The sequence below is a fragment of the Rhincodon typus genome, chromosome 3 (genome assembly GCF_021869965.1).
Source record: "Rhincodon typus isolate 14 chromosome 3, sRhiTyp1.1, whole genome shotgun sequence".
Classification (NCBI taxonomy): domain Eukaryota; kingdom Metazoa; phylum Chordata; class Chondrichthyes; order Orectolobiformes; family Rhincodontidae; genus Rhincodon; species Rhincodon typus.
The window spans coordinates 59,357,226-59,381,753 of record NC_063334.1 but is presented as its reverse complement, the minus strand read 5'-3'; the positions used below and the strand labels follow the sequence as shown (position 1 = coordinate 59,381,753).

Here is a 24,528-nt window from a genome sequence, read left to right as displayed (position 1 = left end):
TTTTGAAAACCTCAATCAGATTTCATCTCAGTCTCTTTTATCTAAGCACATCAGTCCCAACTTCTTCAACCTATCCTCATAACTGAAGCTTAGCATCAGTGGAACCATTCTCGTACAGGAATTCTGCAATCTCTCTAGTGCATTCGTATCTTTCTGTTAATGTGGCACCTATAACTGTACACAATACACTAGCTCAGGTCTAACAAGTGATCTACACAAGTTCTACATCACTGCCTTGCTCTTACACTCTCTGCCTCTGTTAATAAAGGAAGAATACTTTGTGTTTTATTAACTGCTCTCTCCACCTGTCCTGCCACCTTCAATGATCTGTGCAAATATACCTGCAAGTCCCTCTGCTCCTGCACCCTTTTTAGAATTGCACTTCATATTTTATATGGTCTTTCAATGTTCTTCCAGCCAAAGTGCATCACTTCACACTTCTCTACATTGAACCTCATCCAGCACCTATTTGCCCACTCTACCAACTTGTCAATGTTATTTTGAAATTCCACACTCTTCGTCACAGTTTTCAATTCTTCCAAGTTTTGTGTGTCATCTGCAAACTTTGGAATTATCACCTGCACACCAAGATCCAAATCATTCATATATATCTCAGGAAAAGTAAGGGTTCCAATAATGACTCTGAGAAACTCCGATGTGAACCTTCCTCTCGCTCAAAAGTATACATTGACGAACACTCTGTTTCCCAACACTCCGCCAATTTTGTATTGACATTGCTACTGTCCCATTTATACCATTACCTATAAATTTCCTCACAAATCTGTATCAAAAGCCTTCTGGAAATCATGTATGTGACATCAAAAACATTACCCTCATTGAACCTTACAGTTACCTCTTCAAAAAAAACTCTAGCAAGTTTGGTAAACCCGATTTCTCCTTTAGAAATCTATATTGATTCTTCCTAATCAATGCACCTTTCCAATGTGACTAATAATTCTATCCTGAATAATTGTTTCTAGAAGCTTCCACATCAAAGTTAAACTGTTTGGTCTGTAAGAGCTGGAATTATTTTCCAGTCTTCTGGCACCTTACCTGTGTCCAGGGAAAAGTTAAATTTTCAGTCACATTAAAAGTTCAATGGGGAAATACATTTTTTTGTAGTTTAGCAATTAGGTTACCTACTGAACAGTGCCAGATATTGTCACATTTAGTTTGTTTGTCAGAGCAAAAGAGTTTAAATTTGAAATCTTGTGATATTTTCAGCTGATTCCTGGAAATGCAAATATCTTTTAAAAAGTCATCAGTGTCTATGAAGACCCTCAAATTCACCACAAGACTTCAATCAGCCTGCCCTCACCAATTCTTTGGCTTAGTGTTGCTTTTCCTCACTAGTTTACTTCTTTGATAAAATAAATGCTGTAAGAATACAAACTACTTTTATTTTGTGGTACAGTGTATCAAACACAAATTTGTAATATAATCTTTATTGAAAGCAAAATTAATCATGTGATTAAAAACAGACTACATGGATTGTCACCCGTAACATAACTCACCTCATTGTCCGATTCTACAAGTACTTGATCGTATTCACTAAGGGCAACTAAAAACATAATAGATGTCACATTTTCAAAGCAGTGAATCCATTTCCTTCGTTCTGACCGCTGACCCCCAACATCGACCATTCTGAAAGACCAATGCAAAAACAAACTGCATATGAACCAGCTAGAATGTTATGAAAACCTGACCGGTCCAAATTTCAAGTATGTAGTACAATCACCAAGAAGTCCTTAAAATTTGTCATGTACATGTATTTGACTAATATTCATATCATTAATGAAATAACAGCTCAACGTAGAAAAATTAAATCATATTCATTTTGAAGAATTTACATGGACCTTAGTCTCTTTTTGTTAAGTTAAAATGTAAAATATTAGTTTTTAACTTATCCAATGATCTTGTTATTTAATAAAGATTAGAATATGTGGTTAATTTAAAGAATAAAAAAGCAATTTTCAAACGAACACTGAATATGTTTTAAATAAATATTGCCTTTAGAATATTCATAAATTTATGCAGCATGCAATTTGCTCTGTTCCAATCATCTCTAAGTTTACAAATTTGAAATTCAGTTTACATCATGCTCAAAGAGTCTTTGAAAATAATAGTTTTTACAACTTGGACAAAAAGCTTCCACTGTCTTTTAGTAACTTTCTTCTACCTGAAAATGACGGTTTGTAAGTCGAAAGGGTATTCAATGATCCCTGTTGTTGGGACTCGCACTCTAAGCACATCCTGTTGAGTGGGTAGGTAGGTAGGTTCTGCTATACGGTCCAAGTCTTTAAGATAGCTACAGACAGGGAGAAACAACAGGAATGCAAAGACTGTGACATTGGAGAGGGAAGATGGGGAGGAAAATAGAAACAGGATGTTGTGGTGATCACCATTCTTCCTGGCAACAAGAGTCATGGTGAATTCCTCAAGATGGTACCACTCATTGAAGGAGGTGATATGGGATAGTTCTTAACATTTAAACCTACTCCTCACCAGATTGTGCCACTTTCCCTAGAATGCAGAGTGCATTTTCCCAGTATTGCTTTAAGATGGAATTACTGAAACTTGCACTTTTTCTTAAAAAAAAAGCACATTTTAGTTGAATTGGCAAGGTTGTCTGAAAAATGATTTTGCACAAAACATGTTTAATTCCCAAAACAGTGACGGTGTGGATTTTTGTCCTTGACACTAATCCATGAGTACTAATTAGAAATTTACAAGTACCGTATGTCATCAGATTAAACTTGAAAATACTGGGAAGACACAACATCTGCTACCTAGGAAATTTACAACAGGCCCCAATCAGTACCTGAAGATTATATTCTCCAGATCAAATGGATACTCAATGATGCCAGTTGTGGGCACTCGAACCCGCAGCACATCCTGTTGAGTTGGCAGATAATCTGGTGCTGCAATACGATCAGTATCACTAAGGTAGCTGTGAAATAAGAAAGAAAATTAAATGTGATGCATTGGCTCCTCTAAGTGAGTGCCTTGATTTATTTGTGGAAAGCAAAGTAAGGAAAGATACTGCAAAAATTAAAACAAATTCATATGTATTGGATCATTTTTAAATTTTAAAAAAAGTTATTGTTCATAATGTGAGGGAAAATATACCATTATCCCATTACAGACTACTATTTAAAATGGCCATTGAATTGGTGGAATTAATGCTTTCAAATTCCAATATCATGTCTATGTAATTGTGAAAAAAAAAGAATGAAATCAATTCTCTTGTCTCTTAACATTTCTTTTGAATGACAGGTGACTTTACGTTAGCAATTTTTGAAATGAAAGAAATTCAAAAAACAGAGACTAAAACTTTGGTGAGACTAAATCACTTTGGTGATTAAAAACCAAACAGGTCAGCACAGAATGATGCAGTATCAGGAGCAGAAGTCTGAATACTGACAGATGGAGTGAGCATTGACACTCCGCACCAATGAGAGAGGTTTCAATTTAGCAGCAGTCTGGTTCAGCAGACCAAAAAGCATGTTCCTTGGAAATTGTGCACGTGGCATGTACTTAGACTACAGGACATACGTCCAAATAAGGACTTAAAACTGGGCAAATATATCACTTTCAAGGCTACAATTATAGGAGCTGCCGAAGCTTCATGCAAAACATTTACCGAAGTGTTTAAAAGACCAACTGTACTTCGATGAGTAGATTACATCACATCATCCCGGAATATGTAATTACTGTTGATTTTTTTTGAAATAACTTATTTTAGACATGAGAAATTACAACATTTGACAGAAGACTTAGAGATTTTCTTACGCATAAGTGGTTCATCACCTTTTTGACTGGTAGTCAGTCCTTAGTAGTGCCCCATTGGCCATTTCCAGGTACAATTCTCACTTTTGAATTGTATGTTCACTATCTCTTCAATCCTGATTTGTTGCTATTTTACTTAACAAGCAAAATCAAGAGTGTAATGGTGAAGGTGCAGTAGGGAAATGCTCCTCTCAAGCTGGCCGCCTCTGGACTTCACATGGAGCTGCTCCTCTGGGCTGGCATTTCCTCCCTACCTTTCTGTAATTTGGCAGCCAGAATCCCGGTTCTCGTACGGCAGACAGCAACTCAATTGGAGGAACAACAGAGGGGAGATGGTAGCTCAGTGTAGGGGAATGTCATTCAACAGGTAATGAGATCACTTAAAATGAATACTGCAAACTTCAAGGCTGCAGTGAGAAGTCAAACCAGCATTCACTCCAGAAACGGCCGATTTCAGTGTTAGTTTTTATACAAGAGAAAAGGGAGCAGAAGCTACTGAGCTCAGCTGTGGCTAGTTGACGGAAGCTGGAGGAAGTGGCAGAAACAGCAAGAAGGTCAATGTGTCATCTCAGGGAGGTGTAGTTAGGCAGTGGCTACAAAGAGGCCACAAGTGGGCAACAGCTCAGCCAAGTGGTCTGGATCTTAATGAATTCACCTCCCTGGTGCATACATAGAATCCTTACAGTGTGGAAGCAGGTCATTCAGCACATCGAGTCCACACTGACCCGCCGAAGACCATCCCACACAGACACGCGTCCCAGCCCTATCCCTGTAACCCTGCATTTGCCATGGCTAATCCACCTAGTCTGCACATCCCTGAACAGAATGGGCAATTTTGCACAGCCAATCCACCTAGCTTGCACATCTTTGGACTGTGGGAGAAAAGCAGAGCACCTGGAGGAAACCCACAGACAGGGGGAGAATATCTGTGTGGAGTTTGCACAGTTGCCCGAGGGTGGAATCAATCCTGGGTCCCTGGCCCTGTGAGGCAGCAGTGCTAACCACTGAGTCATTGTGCCAAACCCTTGGAAAGCAATATCTCAGGCTCCACTCCTTGAGGGTCAGGGAGGGGGAAACAGTCTGCAATTTGAAAAGTCAGGGAGAGGAAGGATCTTCAGTGACCAAGAGGATGAGGGAATGGGAAGCAGGATCAATAAGGAGCAGTAGGGACTACAAGTAGAAAGTTAGATTTTTATTTTATATTTTTAATTTTTTCTAAAAAAGGTTTAATTTACCAATGTAACTTAGCCAAGTAAAGTTTTTCAACTTATGGAAATGCACTGCCTAGAAGGGGAGTTGAGGCGGGAAACCTCACAACCTTTAAAACGTACTTTGATGAGCAGCTGAAATATCATAACATTTAAGGATATGGACCAAGTGATGGAAATGGAACTAGCGTAGAGAGCAGTTTTCATCATTGCAGCCTTGATGGCTCAAAGGGCCTCTTCTGTACTCGAAGATTCCAACTTACAGGCTATAATATTTTAATGTCTTATTTTGACAAGGAAGGCCCTACAGAGCCTAGCTCCTGGTTTTAACATAGGAAACTATGAGAAACTGTTTCATTTAAAATTGCAATTTTCAGAAATATCAGCCACAACTTTTAAGTTAGGACTTCCTATAAATATATGTGTTTATGATGTAGAACGTGTGCAATGTAAGAAAACTTACATAGTTTTCAAATGCTTTGTCAAGACAATACCAATAAAGCTGGAAAGTTAAGTCGTCATTAGTGAAATCTTGAATTAAAACAGTAGCAAACACCATAGGAGCAATAAATTGATTGAACAAGAAATACAAATAAATTAATAAATGAAGCTAGCAGATTACATTTAGCAAGGAGGGGCATAGTTTCTCATTGAGCAATCTAGAATTGTGGGCACCTGAATAACCTTTTCAGAATTAAACTTGAGCTCTATTAGAATTTAAATGGTCATGTTTAATCTTTGTGCATACATATCCTCATTGAAACATAATTTACCGTTTGACAATTCTACTGCTTCAGATTGAAGAAAAGGAATTCAAATTATAACATGCAGTACTACACTTCCAAGTGTCCTGTACCCCATCATAACATGGGACATTCAATGAAACAGCCAGTCTTTTAGCAAGCGCTGAATTGTTCTGATTGACCATTTGGATAAATACATGAATCAGAAAGGTTTGGAAGGATATGGGCCCTAACACAGGCAAGTGGGACTAGTTTCATTTGGTCAGCGTGGACTAATTGGACTGAAGGGTCTGTTTCCATGCTGTATGACTATGACAGCTTGAAGAGCTTTGAAACTGCACCATGGAAAAATGGTTTTGGTAATGTCTACTGATTATAGCTTCTGTTTTAACAGTGAGTCACATTACAAAATTTGAAAGTCTGATTGAACCAAGCAGTATTGCAGCAGCAAGAGTTGGCTGACTCTCCAGATATTTTACTCAAAAAGGCTGAGAACAATAGGAAATCAAAGAGTCACCCAAGGAATCCATGACATGATAGAAGACGTGTGGAGACGAATCAACTATCTAGAGCTCTCGACCTAATAAGTCGTTTTATCTTCTATGAAGCTACTGCTTATGCTGGTCATTAGATTTACATGTGCTTTATGAATAAAAGTATTTAAAGTGAATGCAAATTAAAATGGTAGAGTCAAAATGTACTTTCTGAAATAAAGCAGACTCCATGGTTGACCAACCATGATGATGTGCACATAACATTCTCAGTTGTCATCACTATGCAAAATGCTAAGGTGGGACCAGGTGCTTTCCCAGAGGGAAATGAAACCTATATAATCACCTTCTATGGACTGTTTATATACTTCAGTAAATTATTTCTGCTTCACTGGTTGATCTGTTCTCTCAGCCACAGTTGCTGCAACACATTGGGAGAAAATTGACTTGGTTTAGGAGAAACTAAACGACTAAACATATCTGTGCATATACAGTCATAGAGATTTACAGTCTGGAAACAGACCCTTTGGTCCAACACATCCATGCCAACCAGACATTCTAAATTAATTTAGTCCCATGCGACAGCATTTGGCCCATATCCCTCTAAACCTTTCCTATTCATATGCCCATCCGGATGCCTTTTAAATGTTGTGACTGTACCCACCTCCTCTGGCAGTTCATTCCATACACGCACCACCCTCTGCATGAAAAAGTCGCCCACAGGGTCCTTTTTAAATCTTTCCTCTCTCATCTTAAACCTATACCCTCCAGTTTTGGACTCCCCTACCCTGGGACAAAGACCTTATCTATTTAGCTTGTCCATGCTCATGATTTTATAAACTTCAATAAGGTCACCCCAAGCCTCTGACGTTCCAAGGAAAATAGCCCCAGCCTATTCTGCCTCTCCCTATAGCTCAAACCCTCCAACCCTGGTAACATGTGTTACAAAGTACGTTAACATCATGTACAAAAATAAAACAAAGAACTGTGGATGCTGAAGGAGAATTGTGCCTGGTGGTGCCATCCTGAATGACATGGGTGGCTAATGCATGGGAACATCACCATCTGCAATTTCTTCTGGAAGAAATGAGATTGACTTAGAAATATACTGCCTTTCCTTGGTATCACTGGGTCAAGATCCTGGAAGCCCCTTCCTGACGGCATTGTGGATCTACCTACACCAACTGCACTGCAGCAGTTCAAGGCAGCAGCTCACCACCACCTTCTCAAGACCAACTCAGGATGGGCAGCAGATGCTGTCCCAGCTGACAATGCCCACATCCCATAAATGAATAATTAAAAACAAATCCTTGCCCTAAGTGATAAAATCTATCAGCTTTCCTAATTCATGCACAATGACACTCAGATCCTGCTTCATCTCAAAGCTCTCAATTTATCACCATTTAGAAAATATGCTTCCTTTTTATTCTTGCTGCCCTTATGGACAATTTCACATTCTCCTTCATTATGTTGCATCTGCCACATTTACCCACTCACTGAACCTTTGCACATTCCTCTGCAGCATCCTATTTCCTCTTCAGAGCTTACTTTCCAACTTATCAGTGTCATCAGCAAACTTGGCAACCATACCTTCTATACCTTCATCCAAGTTATTTCTATAAATTGTTAACAGTTGAGATCCCAGCCCAGATATCTGCAGCACACCACTTGCCAACTTGAAAAAACTCATTTATGCCTAATTTTTGCTTCCTGCTAACAAGCCAATCAATGCCAATGTGCTACCCTTAAACCATAAGATTTCATGTTCCACAATAAGCTTTGATGTGGCACTTTAATGGCTTCAGGAAATCCAAGGACAGTACATCCATTAGTTTCCCCTTATACACAGCAAATGTTACCTCCTCAAAGAACTCTACTAAATCAGTCAAACCTGATTTCCTGTTTGCAAGACAATGCTGACTCTGCTTCACTGCCTTGAACTTAAACACTCTGCGTAACCTAATTAATAATAGCTTTTAGCATTTTCCCTATGATGGTGTTAAAAATAACTGACCTGTACCTTCCTGATTTCTGTCTCCTCTTTTGACTGTAGGAGTTGTAGCAGTTACTAGTAATTGTCTTCCAACCTAACGGGACCTTTCCTGAATCAGTGAAGTTTTTGATTTGAAAACTAATATCAAAACATCAATTATCCCACTAGCCACTTCTCAAACTTAAGACTCCTAGGATGAAGTCCATCAAGGTTATGTCACTTGAGTCTACAGCTGCAGCAATATAACCAGTACCACCTCTCTATGATTGCGATTTTTCTGTGTTCCTCCCTCTTTTCTATTTCCTGATTTATCACTGCTTCTGGGATTAATTGCCCAGATTTTCATGTGGTAATTTTTCCAATATTTTTCACAAAATAAAAGAAAATTAACAGAACAGTTTTGCTGTGCTATGCCGTCTAGCCCACTACTAGCAACTTAATATTCATGAAATGTAACTCTTTGACGTCTCCAACTGCAGCTTAGTCTTGTTTAACAATGCAAACATGTAATAGTGATTGCTGAGACATCATGACCACATCCAATCACTTCAGGAGACTTGAAAGAAATGGCACTAGCTGGGGTTGATGTGCAGTCATGCAACATACATTTAAAAAGCAAGGAAACAGAAACACTCTTCAAAGGATGAGGATAAAAGCATTTCATTAGAAGTAACAAAATGGGAGCATTTATTATAAAGGGATCAACCATTTCAAGCATCATTCCCTGTTGTAGATGTAACTGAATGTATTCTATCTCTGGAGATGACATGTGGATGGGTAGCACTGTAGCATAAATTCTTCCACTTCCAGTATACTGGGCGAAATAAAAAAAAAATCAGAAAAAGCATTGAATGAGACAAGTCTGACTGAAAACACAGTACATTAACAAGTCATTATTCAATAGGTGGCACTGTCTGCTAAATTTGGGTCACAGTTTCTTTTCAGGAGTGATGAAATTCGAATCAGTTTACCACAATCGCTCTAACCTTAGGTAGGGCTGTTTAGCATCATCCGTAAGTGCAAAGTCAGTTTCGAAATGCATACTGACAACATTCTTTGTCCTCATGACTAACTGTCTGTCAGATTGCCTGTCTAGCAATAAGTCAAACGATCAAATGACAAAATTGATACAGATGTGTGAAAGATCCATTTTGGGAGCAAGAACCAGGAGAAGCAATATAAAGCTACAGATGAAATTCTAAATGGAGGAGCGCAACAGCAAAGAGACCTGGGGGCACAAGTGCACAAATCATTGAAGGCCTCAACAAAGATTATGAAAGGGATAATAAGATATACAGGATCTTTAGCTTTAAAAATAGAGGCAGTGTGTACAGAAGCAAGTTATGATGAAATGCGTCCAATTATCTCTCCACTGTAGACTTTCAGGATTGACGGTGACACTTCCAACTCTGGTTTGTTTGATTCTGAGACTGCTTATAAACCCGGTGCGGGGTCCGCCACTTTGCCACATTCAAGACAGGTGTGGTACTTCAATAGCCAGGCAGAAGATTTATGCACTCTCTTTGACACCCTGGCTTTACTTCCGCATGTTCCCAACCAATTTTCTCAATGTAATCGGTGCCTTCCTAAACAAACCTTCTCCATTTTGGTTGGGTACAAAACAGGTACTCCTACGAATCCTCAAGAAGTTTGAACTCAAACATACTTTGAGGCCCTGAAAAGGTTTCCATTCTCCTCCAAGGAGTGTTCTGCCATAACTAAGTTCTCAGTCGAGTAGGGGCAGCACAGTGGTTAGCACTGCAGCCTCACAGTGCTAGCAACCTGGGTTCAATTCTATGACTGTCTTTGTGGAGTTTGCACATTCTCCCCATGTCTACTAGGTGCTCTGGTTTCCTTCCACAGTCGAAAGATGTGCAAGTTAGATGGATTGGCCATGTTAGATTGCCCAGTAGGTGTCCAGGGATGTACAGGCTAGGTGCATTAGCCATGGCAAATGGTGGTGGTGGGTGGGATGCTCTTCAGGGGGTTGGTGCAGACTCAACGGACTGAATGGCTTCTATTTGCACTGTACAGATTTTGTTCTATTCTACTTGCTTTGCAAGTCTGGTGCCAGGCAAAGGATCAACATATTTTATACAGCTTAACTGATTTTGAATGGTCACTGCCTTGATACTGGCATGTTAGATTGAGAAAAGGATGTTACAATTGAACTAACTTCCTTGGCGCTGGATTTGGAGGATCCAGCAAAGTTGGTGGAAGTTCTCCAATGCTTGAAGGTGGTTGTTGTTCGTTGTTTTAAGTCTCCAAAGTATTTGGATTGTGGGGATCACTGGCGGTTGCTAAACCATGACTTTAGTCTTAGATTTGAAAGCCTGGTCCTCAAATATTCTTCTTCTCAGTCAGCCAAAGTTTGAGCTGGCACAGATGATGAGAAGATATTGAAGAAGGTGCAGAGAAGATTGATGTGATAGATTGGGGAAGCTGTTGCTAAAAAAAAGGGACAAGCTGTTTACTGCTTAGAGAGCTAACACAGACTAGACCAGCCTAATGTCCTCCTTCTGAGCTATACCTATTTCGAGAGTTTGTAATTCAAGAATATAATTGTATAAACATAGAATAACAGAACACTGCAAGAAATCACACAGACGATGCTGCTTCTTTGAGAAAGCTATCAAATTAATCACACTCTTCTTTTTGTCAATAGCCCAACAAATTGTCCACCTACCTACTGAAATTTAATCCTCAAATCTGCTTCAATTTTTTTTTTAGGCAGCATAATCCAGATCTTAATAACATGCTGTTCCCTCTTGCAGAAGAGTCCAGAACTAGGGGCACAGATTAAAAATAGGGAGTCCCCAATTTAAGACTGAGAGAAGAGATTATTCATCTGACAATTGCAAGTATCTGAAATTCTCTTCTCCAAAGGGTGGTGTGGATGGGTCATTGAATATTTTTAAGGAAGAGATAAATAAATAGATTATTTACTAACAGTGTTAAAGGGTATCAGGGATAACTAGGAAGGTGGAGTTGGGGTCACAATCAGATCAACCATGATCTTACTGAAGGCATAGCAGACCCAAAGGGTGAATCACCTGCTCCTCTTCCTAACTCATATTTTGGTGTCTTTGCACTGCATTAACATTTTTTTTGCCTCATGCCACCTCCAACTATTTTACCAAAGACGCTAAATGTGGCTTTTCTGCTTACTGACAGCTTCTCTTTAATGAATCTGACAAACCTTCATTTAACCTTTGCTATTCTAAGAAGAATAACTCTAGGTTCTCTAGTCCTTCTTTGTAACTTCCTTGCTTTTAAAATTCTGTCTCTGTAAAGTCAAGCCTTTTTAAACAGCATTCTCGTCCTGCTCTATCATCAATGATTTGTACAATCTAAGGTTCTTTAAGCTGCATCCCTTTCAGTATTCCACCATTTTGTTTCACTCGCCTCTCCAAATCTTTCCTACCAAAATTAACCATTACACACTTCTCTGATTTAATCACGTGGAGATGCTGGGGTTGGATTGGGGTGGACAAGGTCAAAAATCGCACGACACCAGCTAATAGTCCCAACAGGTTTATCTGAAAACGCAAGCTTTCAAAGCTCAGCTCCTTCCTCAGGCATAGTGTGAGACTGAGGGTATAAGACACAGAATTTATAAGCAGAAAGGTAACAACCTTAAAAGTGGCCACCTTTTGTTAAATCTTTAAATCAGTTAGGAAGAAGACTACTGATTAAATGCAAAATCTAGTTTCCTTTCATTTATCGTCCTGAAATAATTAAAGGTTTTATCAATGTATACAAGAGGTGACATCTCAAGTCAGACAATGCATTTTGGATGTCGTGGTCTTGCTTAGAATCTATGTTTTAAACTGGAGTCAGAACAGCAAAACAGAATGTATCTGCAACTACACAAACATATTGGATGAAATAATTCATGCGTGCGCGCGTGCATGTGTGTGTGTGAGAAGGCGCGAGAGTGAGCACACATATGTAGTGTGGTGGGGTCGCCCGTAATGCAACATGAACCCAAGATCATGATTGAGGCCATCTTCATGGGTATGGAACTTGGCTTTCAGCCTCTGCACAGCTATTTTGCGTTGTTGTGTATCTCGAAGTCCACCCTCGGAGAACGCTTAACTGAAGATCAGAGGCTGAATGTCCTTGACCCTTGAATGGTTTCCCCCCCCGGCAGGGAACACCCCTGTCCGGTGATCATTGCGCGGTGCGGTTTCATCCATTGTCATAGCATCTGCATGGTCTCGCTAATATACCATGCCTTGGGGCATCCTTATCTGCATCGTATGAGATAAACAACATTGGCCGAGTCACGTGAGTATCTGCTGTGTACATGGTGGATGGTGTTCCCACGTGTGATGGTAGTATCCATGTCGATAATCTGACATGTCTTGCAGAGGTTGCCATGGCAGGGTTGTATGGTGTTGTGGTCAATGGCGTCCTGAAGGCTCGGTAGTTTGCTGTGAACAATCTATTTAAGGTTTGGCTGTTGTTTGAAGGCAAGAAGTGGAGGCATAGGGATGCTCAACTCATTGATCGCCAATTCTGTCGTGCCACAGCGAAAAACTGCGATGACCTCCTCAGAAGACAGACACGAGACATGACCAATAGGGTACTCTATCATCCAGTACTTCCCCAGGGCAGAGAAGCTATGCAGTGTTCTTTGCAGCCTTCAACACATTATTGATGACGAGGAGTATCTCACCATGAGCTTCCTTACGCCTCCACTTCTCGTCTTCAAACCACCACCAAACCTTGAACAAACCATTGTTCACAGCAAACTACCCAGCCTTCAGGATGCCATCGATGACAACACCACACAACCCTGTTAGGGCAACCTCTGCAAGACATGTCAGATCATCAGCATGGATATTACCGTCACACGTGGGAACACCACCTACCACGTACACGGCAGATACTCATGTGACTCAGCCAATGTTGTCTCTCTCATACGATGCAGGTGAGGATGCCCCGAGGCATGGTATACTGGCGAGACCATGTGGATGCTGTGACAACAGATGAATGGGCACCGCGCAATGATCACCGGACTGGGGTGTTCCTACCCATTGGGTGACCACACCAGGGGTCAAGGACATTGAGCTTCCAAACTTCAGGTAAGTGTCCTCCAAGGTGGACTTCGAGATACACAACAGAAAATCGCCGAGTACAGGCTGATAACCAAGTTCCATACACATGAGGGGGCCTCAGGTCATGTCACACTATCGGTGACCCCACCACATTATATACTTACACACACACACACACACACACACACACACACACACACATTTACACAGACCCCTCTCTCTCTCTCTCACACAGTCTCTCAGGCGCACACACTCTCTTTCTCCTACTCTCTCAGATACAAACACACAAACATACATACACAGACACAGACATACACACGAATTATTTCATCCAAAATGTGTCTGTCTAGTTGCAGATACATAGTTTTGCTCAAAACAAATAAAACCTGACCTCAGTTTAAAACACAGACAGGTTCTAAGCAAGACCTCACACCTAAAATGCATTGTCTGACCTGAGATGTCACCTCTTGTATACATTAATGAAATGTTTAATTAGCTGAGGATAATGACTTGAAAGGAATTTAGATTTTGCATTTTAATCAGCAGTCTTCTTCCTAACTGATTAAAGATTCAACAAAAGGCGGCCAGTTTTAGGGTTGTTACCTTTATGCTTATAAATTCAATGTCTTATACCCTCTCTTTCACACTACGCCTGGAGGAAGGAGCTGAGATCCAAAAGCTTACATTCTCAAATAAACCTGTTGGACTATAACCTGGTTGTTGTGAGATTTTTGACTTTCGCTGATTTAACTTTCAGGTTGTTCTGACCTGTAATGGTCACCTGATCCATTACCCCGCCATCCACGAAAATTACAATACCTCTTACTCCAGTTTCATTGAACTTAAACTTCTATGTCATGACAAATCCATAAGATAGAAGTGCAGAAGTAGGCGATTTGAAGCGTGTCCACCATTCTATGAGATAATGGTTGATTTGATGATCCTCAACGCGACTTTCCTCTCTTTTCCCCATAACCCTGGAGTCCTTTCCTGATTAAAATTCTAACTCAGTATTTAATATACTTAACAACCCAGCTTGTGACAGCCATGTGCAATGAAGGATTCCACAGATTCATTACCTTCTGAGAAGTCCCTTCATAACCAAGTATACCACATATCAGCAACATCCTCTAGTTTCTATCATCCAATTTTGCCCTTCTGTACAATTACTATGGTTAATTTGCAGGACAGTTTAAAGTAATTTCAACCATACTTTTTGGAACCCCAATCCTAAACTTTTCCTTTGTAAAAGAAATAAATATTCCTTAAAATCCCATCTCTTGACTGAGTCTTCAGTCATCTATTGGGGCTGAAAACATGAAATCTTTATGTCACTACTATTTATTGTTTTTCCCTAATTGCTATGCCAGAGGGTAGCTAAGAGTCAATCACTTTGATTGAATGAATCATGGGACATCATAAATATCCTGGGAATTCCCAATTCTACCAATGAATTTTCCAATGCAATATTACCCGATGCTGTCTTTTCCTGTGTTCTTACACTTTTCCTTGATATACATAAAATTCATTCCAGAGATATTGTAAATTATTCAATGAGTAATGTCTGCAAATTGACATATTAATGAGCTTTCAGAATGGTGGTTAGAATGGAAATTGAAAGTGTGGAAAGAGTATATTAAGTAGACCCGCGCTAAATTCTTTTGCTTACATGCCTTGGGATGACTGCTTTTGAAGCTTGACTTGGGATTATGAAATTTCATTATGACCTTTAGTCATTCCATTAACCAAAACTAGTATACATTATGAAATTATGAATGCAACCAGAAATCTTATAACATTTGAGTTTCAATATTTACATTTGCTGTATTTTCCTTTATGCCACAAGGTGCATCTAAGTAAAAGATTATCCTAAATACAAAGCCTACAAAAATGTAGTTCTATATATGGAGCATAAATGTCAATATCAGGAGTTTATACAGAAACAATGTTCAAAACAAAGTTAATTAGATTTCTAAACTCACTATTTAGTTGAATCAGACAGTTGGTACTCTCTCCGTCTGTCATAGGACTCTTGGATGCCTGGGTCAATCCATAGACATTTTATTGCTTCCACATAGGGATTATCAAATGTTGTCACTTTTTCTACATCAATATCACGAATTAACTGTGCATTTGCCTGTAAAGAAAAAAATGTTTTAATGTTTTACATAACCCCTTTCCCACTGTAAAGTATACGTAACAAAGTAAATATTACAAGTGTCCATTATTGCTCTTTTGTAGCTACTCCAGGTCATGCAATTCTCCGACTGTCAGGGTGAACTGAGGAACTGATCCTAGGCCCTTGAACTACACTTTAGGGAGCTCACAGAACTCTTTCCGCGAGTGCTACATCCAGTAGTTCAGGAAATCAGTGTTTTAAATTTCCAGCTGCAGTGCTCCCATGTGGTGTTGAAAATGACTCCTGAGCTGTAATTTACTGGAGCAGAGCTTCCTGTGGCATGACTAGGCAGTCAGACTTGACCCTGCACTCTTGAGATATAACAGTTTGCCTTTTTAACACCTTATAAAACCAAACAAATAATGGCATGTTGAGTCCAACAGTCTGTCTAGGATCTTCTTTCATCAATAAGATTTAAGGAGTGAAAAAAGAAACTGAAGGCTCAAAAGTGCACAGAAAATCACAACACTGGATAATGGAAATCTGAAACAAATACAGAATTATTAAAAGATACTCAGCAGGTCTGGCTGCACCTGCAGAGAGAAAGAGTTAAAATTTAGCTCAGTATGACTCTTCTTCAGAACCCAGGCACCCAGGAATCCTATAACCCTTAGCAAGGATATATTCATCTTGGAGAGAGTACAATATAGGTTTACAAGAATGATACTTGGACTTCAGTGGTTATGAGGAGAGATTATGCAAAATAGCCATGTTTTCTTTAGAATTTAGAAGATTAATGGGTGATCTGATTGAAGTTTGAGATATTGACAGCCAAGACAGAATAGATAAAAATAAACTATTTCCACTGGTTGGAGATTCTAGAACTAATGACATAGCATAAAAATTAGGACCAGACCATTCAGGAGAGATGTTCAGAAGCACTTCTACACACAAAGGGTGGTAGAAGTTTGGAACTCTCTTCCACAAACAGTAGTAGGTGCAAGACCAGTTTTAATTTTAAAGTTATGATTGTTTAACAAAAGAATTATCTAAAGATATTAAGGGATATGGGCCAAAGGCAGCATATGGAGTTAGGCTGCAGATTAGCTCTGATCTCACTGGGCGTCATAAAAGGCACGAGTGGCTGAATGGCCTACTCCCGTTCCTGTACTCTGATGACAGTTTAAGAAATATCATACTACACACAAAGAATATTAACTCTCTTTCTCTCTCTCTCTCTATCTCCACAGATGCTACCAGACTGGCTCAGCTTCTCCACCATTCCGTGTTTGCTGCAAAATCAACAGATTAACTGCATGAACAATGAAGTCATTGATGGAGTATAACAATATGGATATTTGTGAGGTAGTAAGAATGAAAAGCAAAACATTTTTTTTTCCAAGGCATTAAACTTTTGATTGTTGATGTTCAGAGAGACTTGAGTATACAAGGAGTATAGTTGGTTTGCACGGCAAGCAGATAGAATGCAAGAATAATAGCGTTGCTAGAATTGTGCTTAGCCTTGGTGCAATCACACCTGGGAGTTTTCATCTCCATACCTAAGGGTAACTTGTCTTTGAGGCAATGCAGCTAAGACTCAAAAGATTAGTTCTTCTATGAGGAGGAGCTGGAATAAATTGGACAAAATCCTTGCAGTTTAGAAGAACGTGATCTCATTCAAACAAGCAAGATTCTGACAGACATTAAAGTTGGTTCCCCTGGCTGGCAAGTCTGGGTTACAAGAGAACAACGTCAGGCTAAGGAGTGGATAAGAAGTCTTGATTTTGACAAAAAATTATCGGTTTTGTTGATTTATCTGCCTGCAACCCCCCATTCTCAGGGCTCCTCATGTAAATGAAAGCAAAAGTAAGTATTTTCAAGCCTACATAAATTCTTGACAACTAACAAGCTAAAGTCGTAAGACATTAATGATGATGCTGAGTGACAAACCACTGAATTGGCACAGCAGTTACTCGGTTACTTCCTCTAGTTTACAACACAGAGTTAGATTTGTTACCATTTGTCAAATTTTCTGACAATTTCTGGGTTACAAGAAGACCTGACCATAAAAGAGAACTTCCTTGATATAGCAACTAATGGCACCCTCGAGACAGAGTTCCAATGAAAATAATTAGCAGACATTTGAGTCCAAGAGTAGGCAGCATATCCTCAGATAGAACTATCAAGACTGTGATGCTGTTTGTCACAAACAAAACTTTGTGAAATTATTTTGTAGAATTAAATCAAAGATGGAAACAGTTTGCAAATGAAATTGTCACCCATTTTTCCCTAACCTCAAGTGCTTATATTCCAACAAACAAGCTTAACCAGCACGTTAACGTCATAATTTACAAAATATACAGTTATGAAAAATCAGGATTGTTTAATAAATGTTGTCCAATCACTGAAACAAATTGAATGTTAAACACTATAGAATTTTACAAGCATGATCTGGTCACACATAGTCAATACTCTGCCTGTTGCGAAGAAATGAATAGATGTGTTGTTTGATACAATCTGCTGTTTAGTGAGACAAACAGCCTATTGGTATCACTCCAATCAAGGCTATCATATAGGAAAATAGCTCCTCTGCTCAGATGATTTCTTGTTGTATCCTCATGAAAAACAGCATGAAAAGTGCCCAATCTATCTCATTATCCTGAGGGGTAATTCATATACCACATTACACACTTGTGTAGCAGGTGGGACGTCTTTTCTTCTTGATGGCGAACACCATACATGTAAAAGTTGTGAAGCGTTTGCAGCCTGTCGCTCAAATTTTTTTTTGAGGCATCTTACTGCTTCAGGGCAAATGGCTCAGTCTCTACTTTGCCAATAAGGTCAATCTTAAAGCGCCTTAACCTGTAGGTGTCATAAAATTACCACCACCAACAAAAAGGAATCTAACTGCTCAATTCCTCTCCAAAATCACAGGAAGTTACTGTTGACCAAAAACCAAATACTGTAGTTGTGTCAGAGAGTTCTAGGGAAATAGTCCAACTCCTCACTCTCCAAAACCTGTACAAGAAAGCACAGCCCGACTGTGATTGAATTCTCTCCCTATGCCTGGATGACTGTAACTCCAAATGCTTTAAAATCACAATGCCATTCACGACAAAGCAACCCGTTTAACTGGTACCTCAACTCAATATTAAACATTTATATCCTCCACTACTTGTGCACAGTGGTATTATGGTATTGGTGTACATCATAAACCAGATGCTCGCTGAGGCTCCTTCAACAATATCTTCCCAACTTACAACCACTACCAACTTGAAGAAAAAGAGCAGCAGACACGGTGGGAAATCTACAGCAAGGTCTTATCCAAGCAAGATGCCACCCTGATTTGGGGCCCTATTGTCACTCCATTATGACTTGGTCTTGTTTTAAATGTGGCTGTTTAAAGTCCACTGGTCCAAACATAGCATATTCCAAAATGTGTATGTATTTAGTTGACCTAAATAATGTCTAAAAGTCTGGATAAAGGAATCTTGATTGTTGAATATATTTAATTAATTCCTGTGTCATGCAGCTGAGAATGCACAATATAGGTGGGGGAACGGGAAAAAAAGAGCAGTTTATGTCAGCACAAAAGGAAATTATATTTTCAATCTACGTCCTCTAGTGCTTTATATGTGGTTCACATGCTTACTGCATTTAAAATTTATAAATGCAATACTTCATTTCCACATATTTCGATCATTGTACTCTCTATGTCTCTTAATACCTATTTCCTTTTTGCAAATATCTTTTCAACGTGAGGAAAATGCACCATAGATTCATAAGCTGGAGTACAGAGTTCTTTTAATTCTCTACAGATACTCTTGGCGTTGCAGAAATCACAATTCAAGCAGGATTTGCAGGAGCTTTGTGCCAAAAGACAGAAGAGCATTCACAAAAGTTGACTTGCTAACTTGGGTATTTTGAGAAATTGCATTATACCACTTGCTGCCTTCAACTACTCCACAGCCACAATCCCACTGCTAATCACTAAACAGTCCTTATGATATACTGCCTTCTTGAGTTAATTGGCAGACCCCACAGGCATTGTTAAATTGATTGGATGATCCCAGGTGAAAAATGCCACATTGTCACACAATCTGGTTGGGCGACCAGCAGTATTCTCTTTTGCTTACAGTCAATGAAATTTAAGATCTAGATACTTATAAAAAGAATAATGACAAAATTCCACACTTTTTAAGAAACAAAACTGAACTTTGCTATACAAGGTTAGAAAAGTAAAACAATTTATATTATAGAAAACACTTAGAATTAACACAAAGTAAATAAGAGATGGATAGACACACAGCACCTCAAACAGCCTCTCAGACTTGTCAGCAACAACCCATATGTCAGTGACACTACCGTTCACCAAATGTGATTAAAACCTGGTCTCATTTACAAGGGATTCCAATTTTTTACATTTGGATACCAAGCCTTGAGACTCCTTCAGAAACAACTCCACTACAGACTGTACCAATGACTGTTCACATCCTAGTAGTTCAATCTCTTCCAGATGTATGTTCTACTAGATTCCACAGTCTGCATTCCAGCACCATGCCCTCTGAACAATGCAATTTCTACTCTTACAGATTGCCAACTTCAAAAAGCACATTGCACCTAGACTTATCAGAACTGCAATATTTCTCAGGTGCACCAAGCAAATACTGTTTGTGGGCTTACTTCACACTCACTCGTGTACCAAACTGTTCATATGATTGTAATGAACTCCCCAGGTCCTCAGACCCAACTGCAGCAATTTAACTGTGTGGCAACATGTTCTTTGGCTGCTCTTCACAGTTGAACACACAACCGGTAACCTTTGCATGTCAACATGCTGCCTTTCACTACAAGATGATAAATTGGACAGTTACAAAATAAATACAACTTACAAAATACTAAGGCTGGAATCTTAGAAGGGTCTGAGCAATATGGGCTATAGCGAGATGTGTAGCAGAATTGGATGAGAATTGTGACAGGGCTGATATCAACCAAGGTATTCTGACCTCACCTTTCATGAGCAGCATGGCAACATTTTCACCAGGGTGCATAGTATTAAGTTTCTGTGGACATCCCAAGTCACCTCATCAATATTCTGGTTGTGATCTTACCAAACTCTCCAAACAAACTAGCCACCAGGAAAACCCCAATTTGAAAACCACAACAGGTGTTTGGCGGCTTCCTGTTGCTATCACTTCCTCTTCCATCTTGCCCACAGTCAAACTGAACCAGCTGTGCACGCCCTTCCATCATGGACACTGGCAGCCAACTTTCAGGTAGTCATTGGCACCAACGTGACATGTCTCCAATGCATTACAATAATGGCAACCAGCAGTGTACAACTGCATTGTATACAGTTAGTTCACCAGGACATGCACCCTGTCCATGGTGTGGACCAAGCTGCCTTCCAGCATCCTGCATGAATGTCTTGCCTTGCTCTGCTGTGCACCGTAGTAGTAATTGGCACAATCACTCAACCTGGCAGCTGGCCATTCTGTGCAACAGTCCTTATTCAGGGGCAGGTAAATCCAGGAGGACATCAGTGTGCCATCTGTACACTGGCAGCAATGTTCATGCCAAACACAAGGCAACTACAGCAAGCCATGGAATATGTCTGGAAGTCTTTTGGGAATAGTCTCCAGCCGGGTCCATTGGGACAACTGTCAATCAGGGGGCCCAGCAGACTTAGCCAAGGGTAGCCTCCCATTCAATTCATAGTCAGACATCTGGTCGGAGAGACATTACACAGGGGTCTGTGCCTCTGTGCTCCAGGAAGCAAGACTGACCATGACCTGCACCAATGGAACCAGTCTGTGGAGGGAGAATTGTATAAATCAGGGATATGCGTGGCCACTAGTCAGGCATCTCGAGTGGTCCCAGTCCGCTCCTTGTACATGGTGAGGGCATGGATAAGGGATGTTCACCGCACCCTACCTGCATCGCTCCACACTGTTACAGGATGTCGTCTCTTGTCACGACATAAAGGGGGCAAAGGAACAAAATGCAAGTAAATGGCGCAGCTGTTAGTACTACTACATGTGGGGGAAGGAGGTTGAGTGTCTGAGGGAGTGAGGAGACAGTACGGAGGGGGTGTAGACTTAGTGCAGTGGTAAAATGCGGGTAATGAGATTGAGTGACAGAAGGTGTTGCAAGCAGCAATAGGGGTGTCAGAACATGAGCCTTGGTGCAGTGGCAGAGATTGAGTGAGTGCAAGGTAGCAGACAGCAGAGTATGGCATTTACCCTGGAAGGATGGAGACCTTCTTTCTGCATTGCAGCTCAGTCCTCCGTACCCTCAGGATGGCAGTGATTCCAGTGGAGATCTCTGTTTAGGTTGGTATGATGTGCTGGCATGGTCCTCGTTAGTTGGCCTCCGGGAAGAGGCCAGCCCTCTTTTGCAGCACCCTATGGGCCAGAGCCTCCAGATCGCTGTCAAAGTGAGCTATCAGTTTCCCCCCTTTGCCACCATCTCTCCTCAGGCTATAATAACAAGCAGGGCAGTGGCCAGTTGCCAATACTCCTCCAGGTATGCAGCAGGCTTTCAAAGATAGTATGGATGTTAGGAATGCCCATTTTTGTCAGTGATGAGTGAGGAATGTGGGAAGGTGGGGCGGAAATCTGATGTGATATAAACCAGAGGGGCAGCAACAATTAATGAGATGACCTTGTTAAGCTATGGCAAGAAGACACACTTAGCCTCACATTGAGAACATTCCACCAACTCCATACAGCCTGCAGTTAGTCAAAAAAACTGCAAGATTCAGCTCTGTGACTTATTTATGATGCAGTACATCTACATCTGAAAACTAATTAACTGGCTTTTGATACACCACAGCAACCTTATATTAGAGCATTTAGAACATTTATCCAGCAAGGGATGCTTAGATAAATCAGCACTGTGATTATCATTTATAGTTCATAAAATCTGTCAGGATCACAAATGTCAAATTCAAATGTGATGGTGCTAAGAATTTATGGTTTAAAAATTATTTCTATTATTATTCCATTCCAATTATAACTTTAATACAATATGCAAACTTTTGATTTTAAAATTCCTAAAGACTAAAATGAATGTTCAAAAAGATATACATTTTTAAAGAAGAAATATAGTTTTGTACTGTTTCCTCAACTCAGCTTGGATTTATTTATGTAACTTAAGCATCTTTCAGCAGCAATCGACATGCTCTCCAGAGATTAGGTGGCATTAGCAACAAAATGAATCCTCAAAGCTTCATGAATGATGTTTCAGTCATTAACCTTCAGAGAGAATAAACGTGAATGAGACAATTGCAGTTTCAAAATTTATATATTTGGAAATTAAGCAATCCATATCTATTCAGTTCACAAGCATTTAAATTATTGCTATAAGTGCAAGCATTTTGTTTAACTGCTAATGGACCAGTTTTGATTATATTTAGATTGCACTCTCCATGGGAATAGTTCATCTCTATAAAATAAGTCCGAGTTCTGGGGTACTTTTGGAGGAAAAAACACTTTGAAAAACATTTTGGCAACTTAACTCTTATTTCATCCCAATGGCTTGAACCCCGAGTGCTATAAATAATAACATAACTGTTTAGTTTTTAAATTGCTTGGTAGTACAGAACGTAGACATTGCTAAAAGACACGGCAAGTCAAAACTTTTTGTCTTGCACTCATTAGGAATGACATGCAAAAAGACAAATTTAGAGAGGGGCCATCCATTTGTACAGCAGGAGAGGAGCTAGCCAATTGGTTGCACAATGATTAGCATGGAATAACAACAGGAACTGTTGTAAACCTTAAATGAACTGTAAATCTTAAATAAAAACCAAAAGAACTGCGGGTGTCCTGAAACGTTAACTGACTTTTTCTTCACACATGCTGCCAGACCTGCTGAGGTTTTCGAGCAACTTCTGTTTTTGCAACTGTAAATCTTAGCTGATTAAACACAGACCAGGCACAGGACACAGTCACAGAGAATGCACCAGAGATTGATAGTCTCCGTAACCCTTTCCTCGGAAAATGAACAGAAATTCCTTTTTCCACACAATCCTGTGTGAATATATGCAATTTCCAGCATGCATATTTGAATCACACTGTGAGCCACTGTTTTTTGCCCCCCACAACAAAATCATATTCAAGACTGAAAACTCAAATTCCAAAAATGGCCATACTATTTCAGCTGGGACCTAAATATGTTGATTTTGACTTTTATTAATTTGATTTATTACTGTCATATCTACCAAGATACAGTGAAAAGTATTGTTTTGCGTGCTAATCGGACAAATCATACTTTACATATGTACATCAGGGTAATAGAACAGAATGCAGAATATAGTGTTACAGCTGCACAGAAGGTTCAGAGAAAGATCAACTCTAATATAAAAAGTCTGTTGAGAGAAAACAGGCACGGGAGTAGGCCAGTAGGCCATTCGGCCCTTCGAGCCTGCACAAGCCTTTAAGTCGGATAACAGCTGGCAAGATGCTTTTCTTAAATCTACTGGTACGTGTTTACAAAAACATTTGCGTCTCCTGCCCGACAGAAGAGGTTGGGAGACAGTATAACCAGGATGGGAGGGGTCTTTGATTATATTGACTGATTTCCTGAGGCAGTGAGAAGTGCATACGGAGCCAATGGAAGCAAGGATAGTTTTCAAAATGGGCTGGGCTGCATTCATAATGGTCTAATTTCTTGCAGTCTTGGGTAGAACAACTGCCATACCAAGCTGTGATGTATCCAGATAGGATGCTTTCTTATGGTGCATCTATAAAAAGTGCTATGACTCATTGCGGACATGCCCAATCTCCTTAGCCTTCTGAGGAAGTGAAAATGTTGGTGTGCTTTCTCGAGTGTAGCATTGACGTCAATGGCCCAGGATAGATCGTTGGTGACATATACTTCTAAGAACTTGAAGCTCTTGACCACCTCCAACTCAACAACATTGATACAGACAGGGACATGTCATCCACTCTGCTTTCTCAAGTTGATGTCAGCAAAACAAAGGAGCTGGTCAATAAGAGAAGAAATTGTTTTCTTTACACCATGCCGCTGGACTGTCGATCTACTTCCTGTACTCTCTTTCTCATCATTGTTTGAGATCTGACCCATTGTGGCAGTGTCATGAGCAAATTAGTGAATGG

General features: G+C 39.9%; 1 protein-coding gene across 3 annotated transcripts in view; it reads right to left on the bottom strand.

The window, feature by feature from the left end:
* Positions 1 to 24,528, bottom strand: part of LOC109936707 (guanine nucleotide-binding protein G(q) subunit alpha) — a 179,746-nt gene that overhangs the window by 15,852 nt on the left and 139,366 nt on the right. Inside the window, exons 3-6 of one of the 3 annotated variants that reach the window (XM_048593108.1) lie at positions 15,270 to 15,424; positions 2,822 to 2,950; positions 2,180 to 2,308; positions 1,515 to 1,644 (exon numbers count right to left, since the gene is read on the bottom strand). In XM_048593108.1, the coding sequence (XP_048449065.1) occupies positions 1,515 to 1,644; positions 2,180 to 2,308; positions 2,822 to 2,950; positions 15,270 to 15,424 (543 nt within the window). The remainder of the gene's footprint in view (positions 1 to 1,514; positions 1,645 to 2,179; positions 2,309 to 2,821; positions 2,951 to 15,269; positions 15,425 to 24,528) is intronic. The other 2 variants (XM_048593115.1, XM_048593123.1) reach the window with 2 other exon arrangements.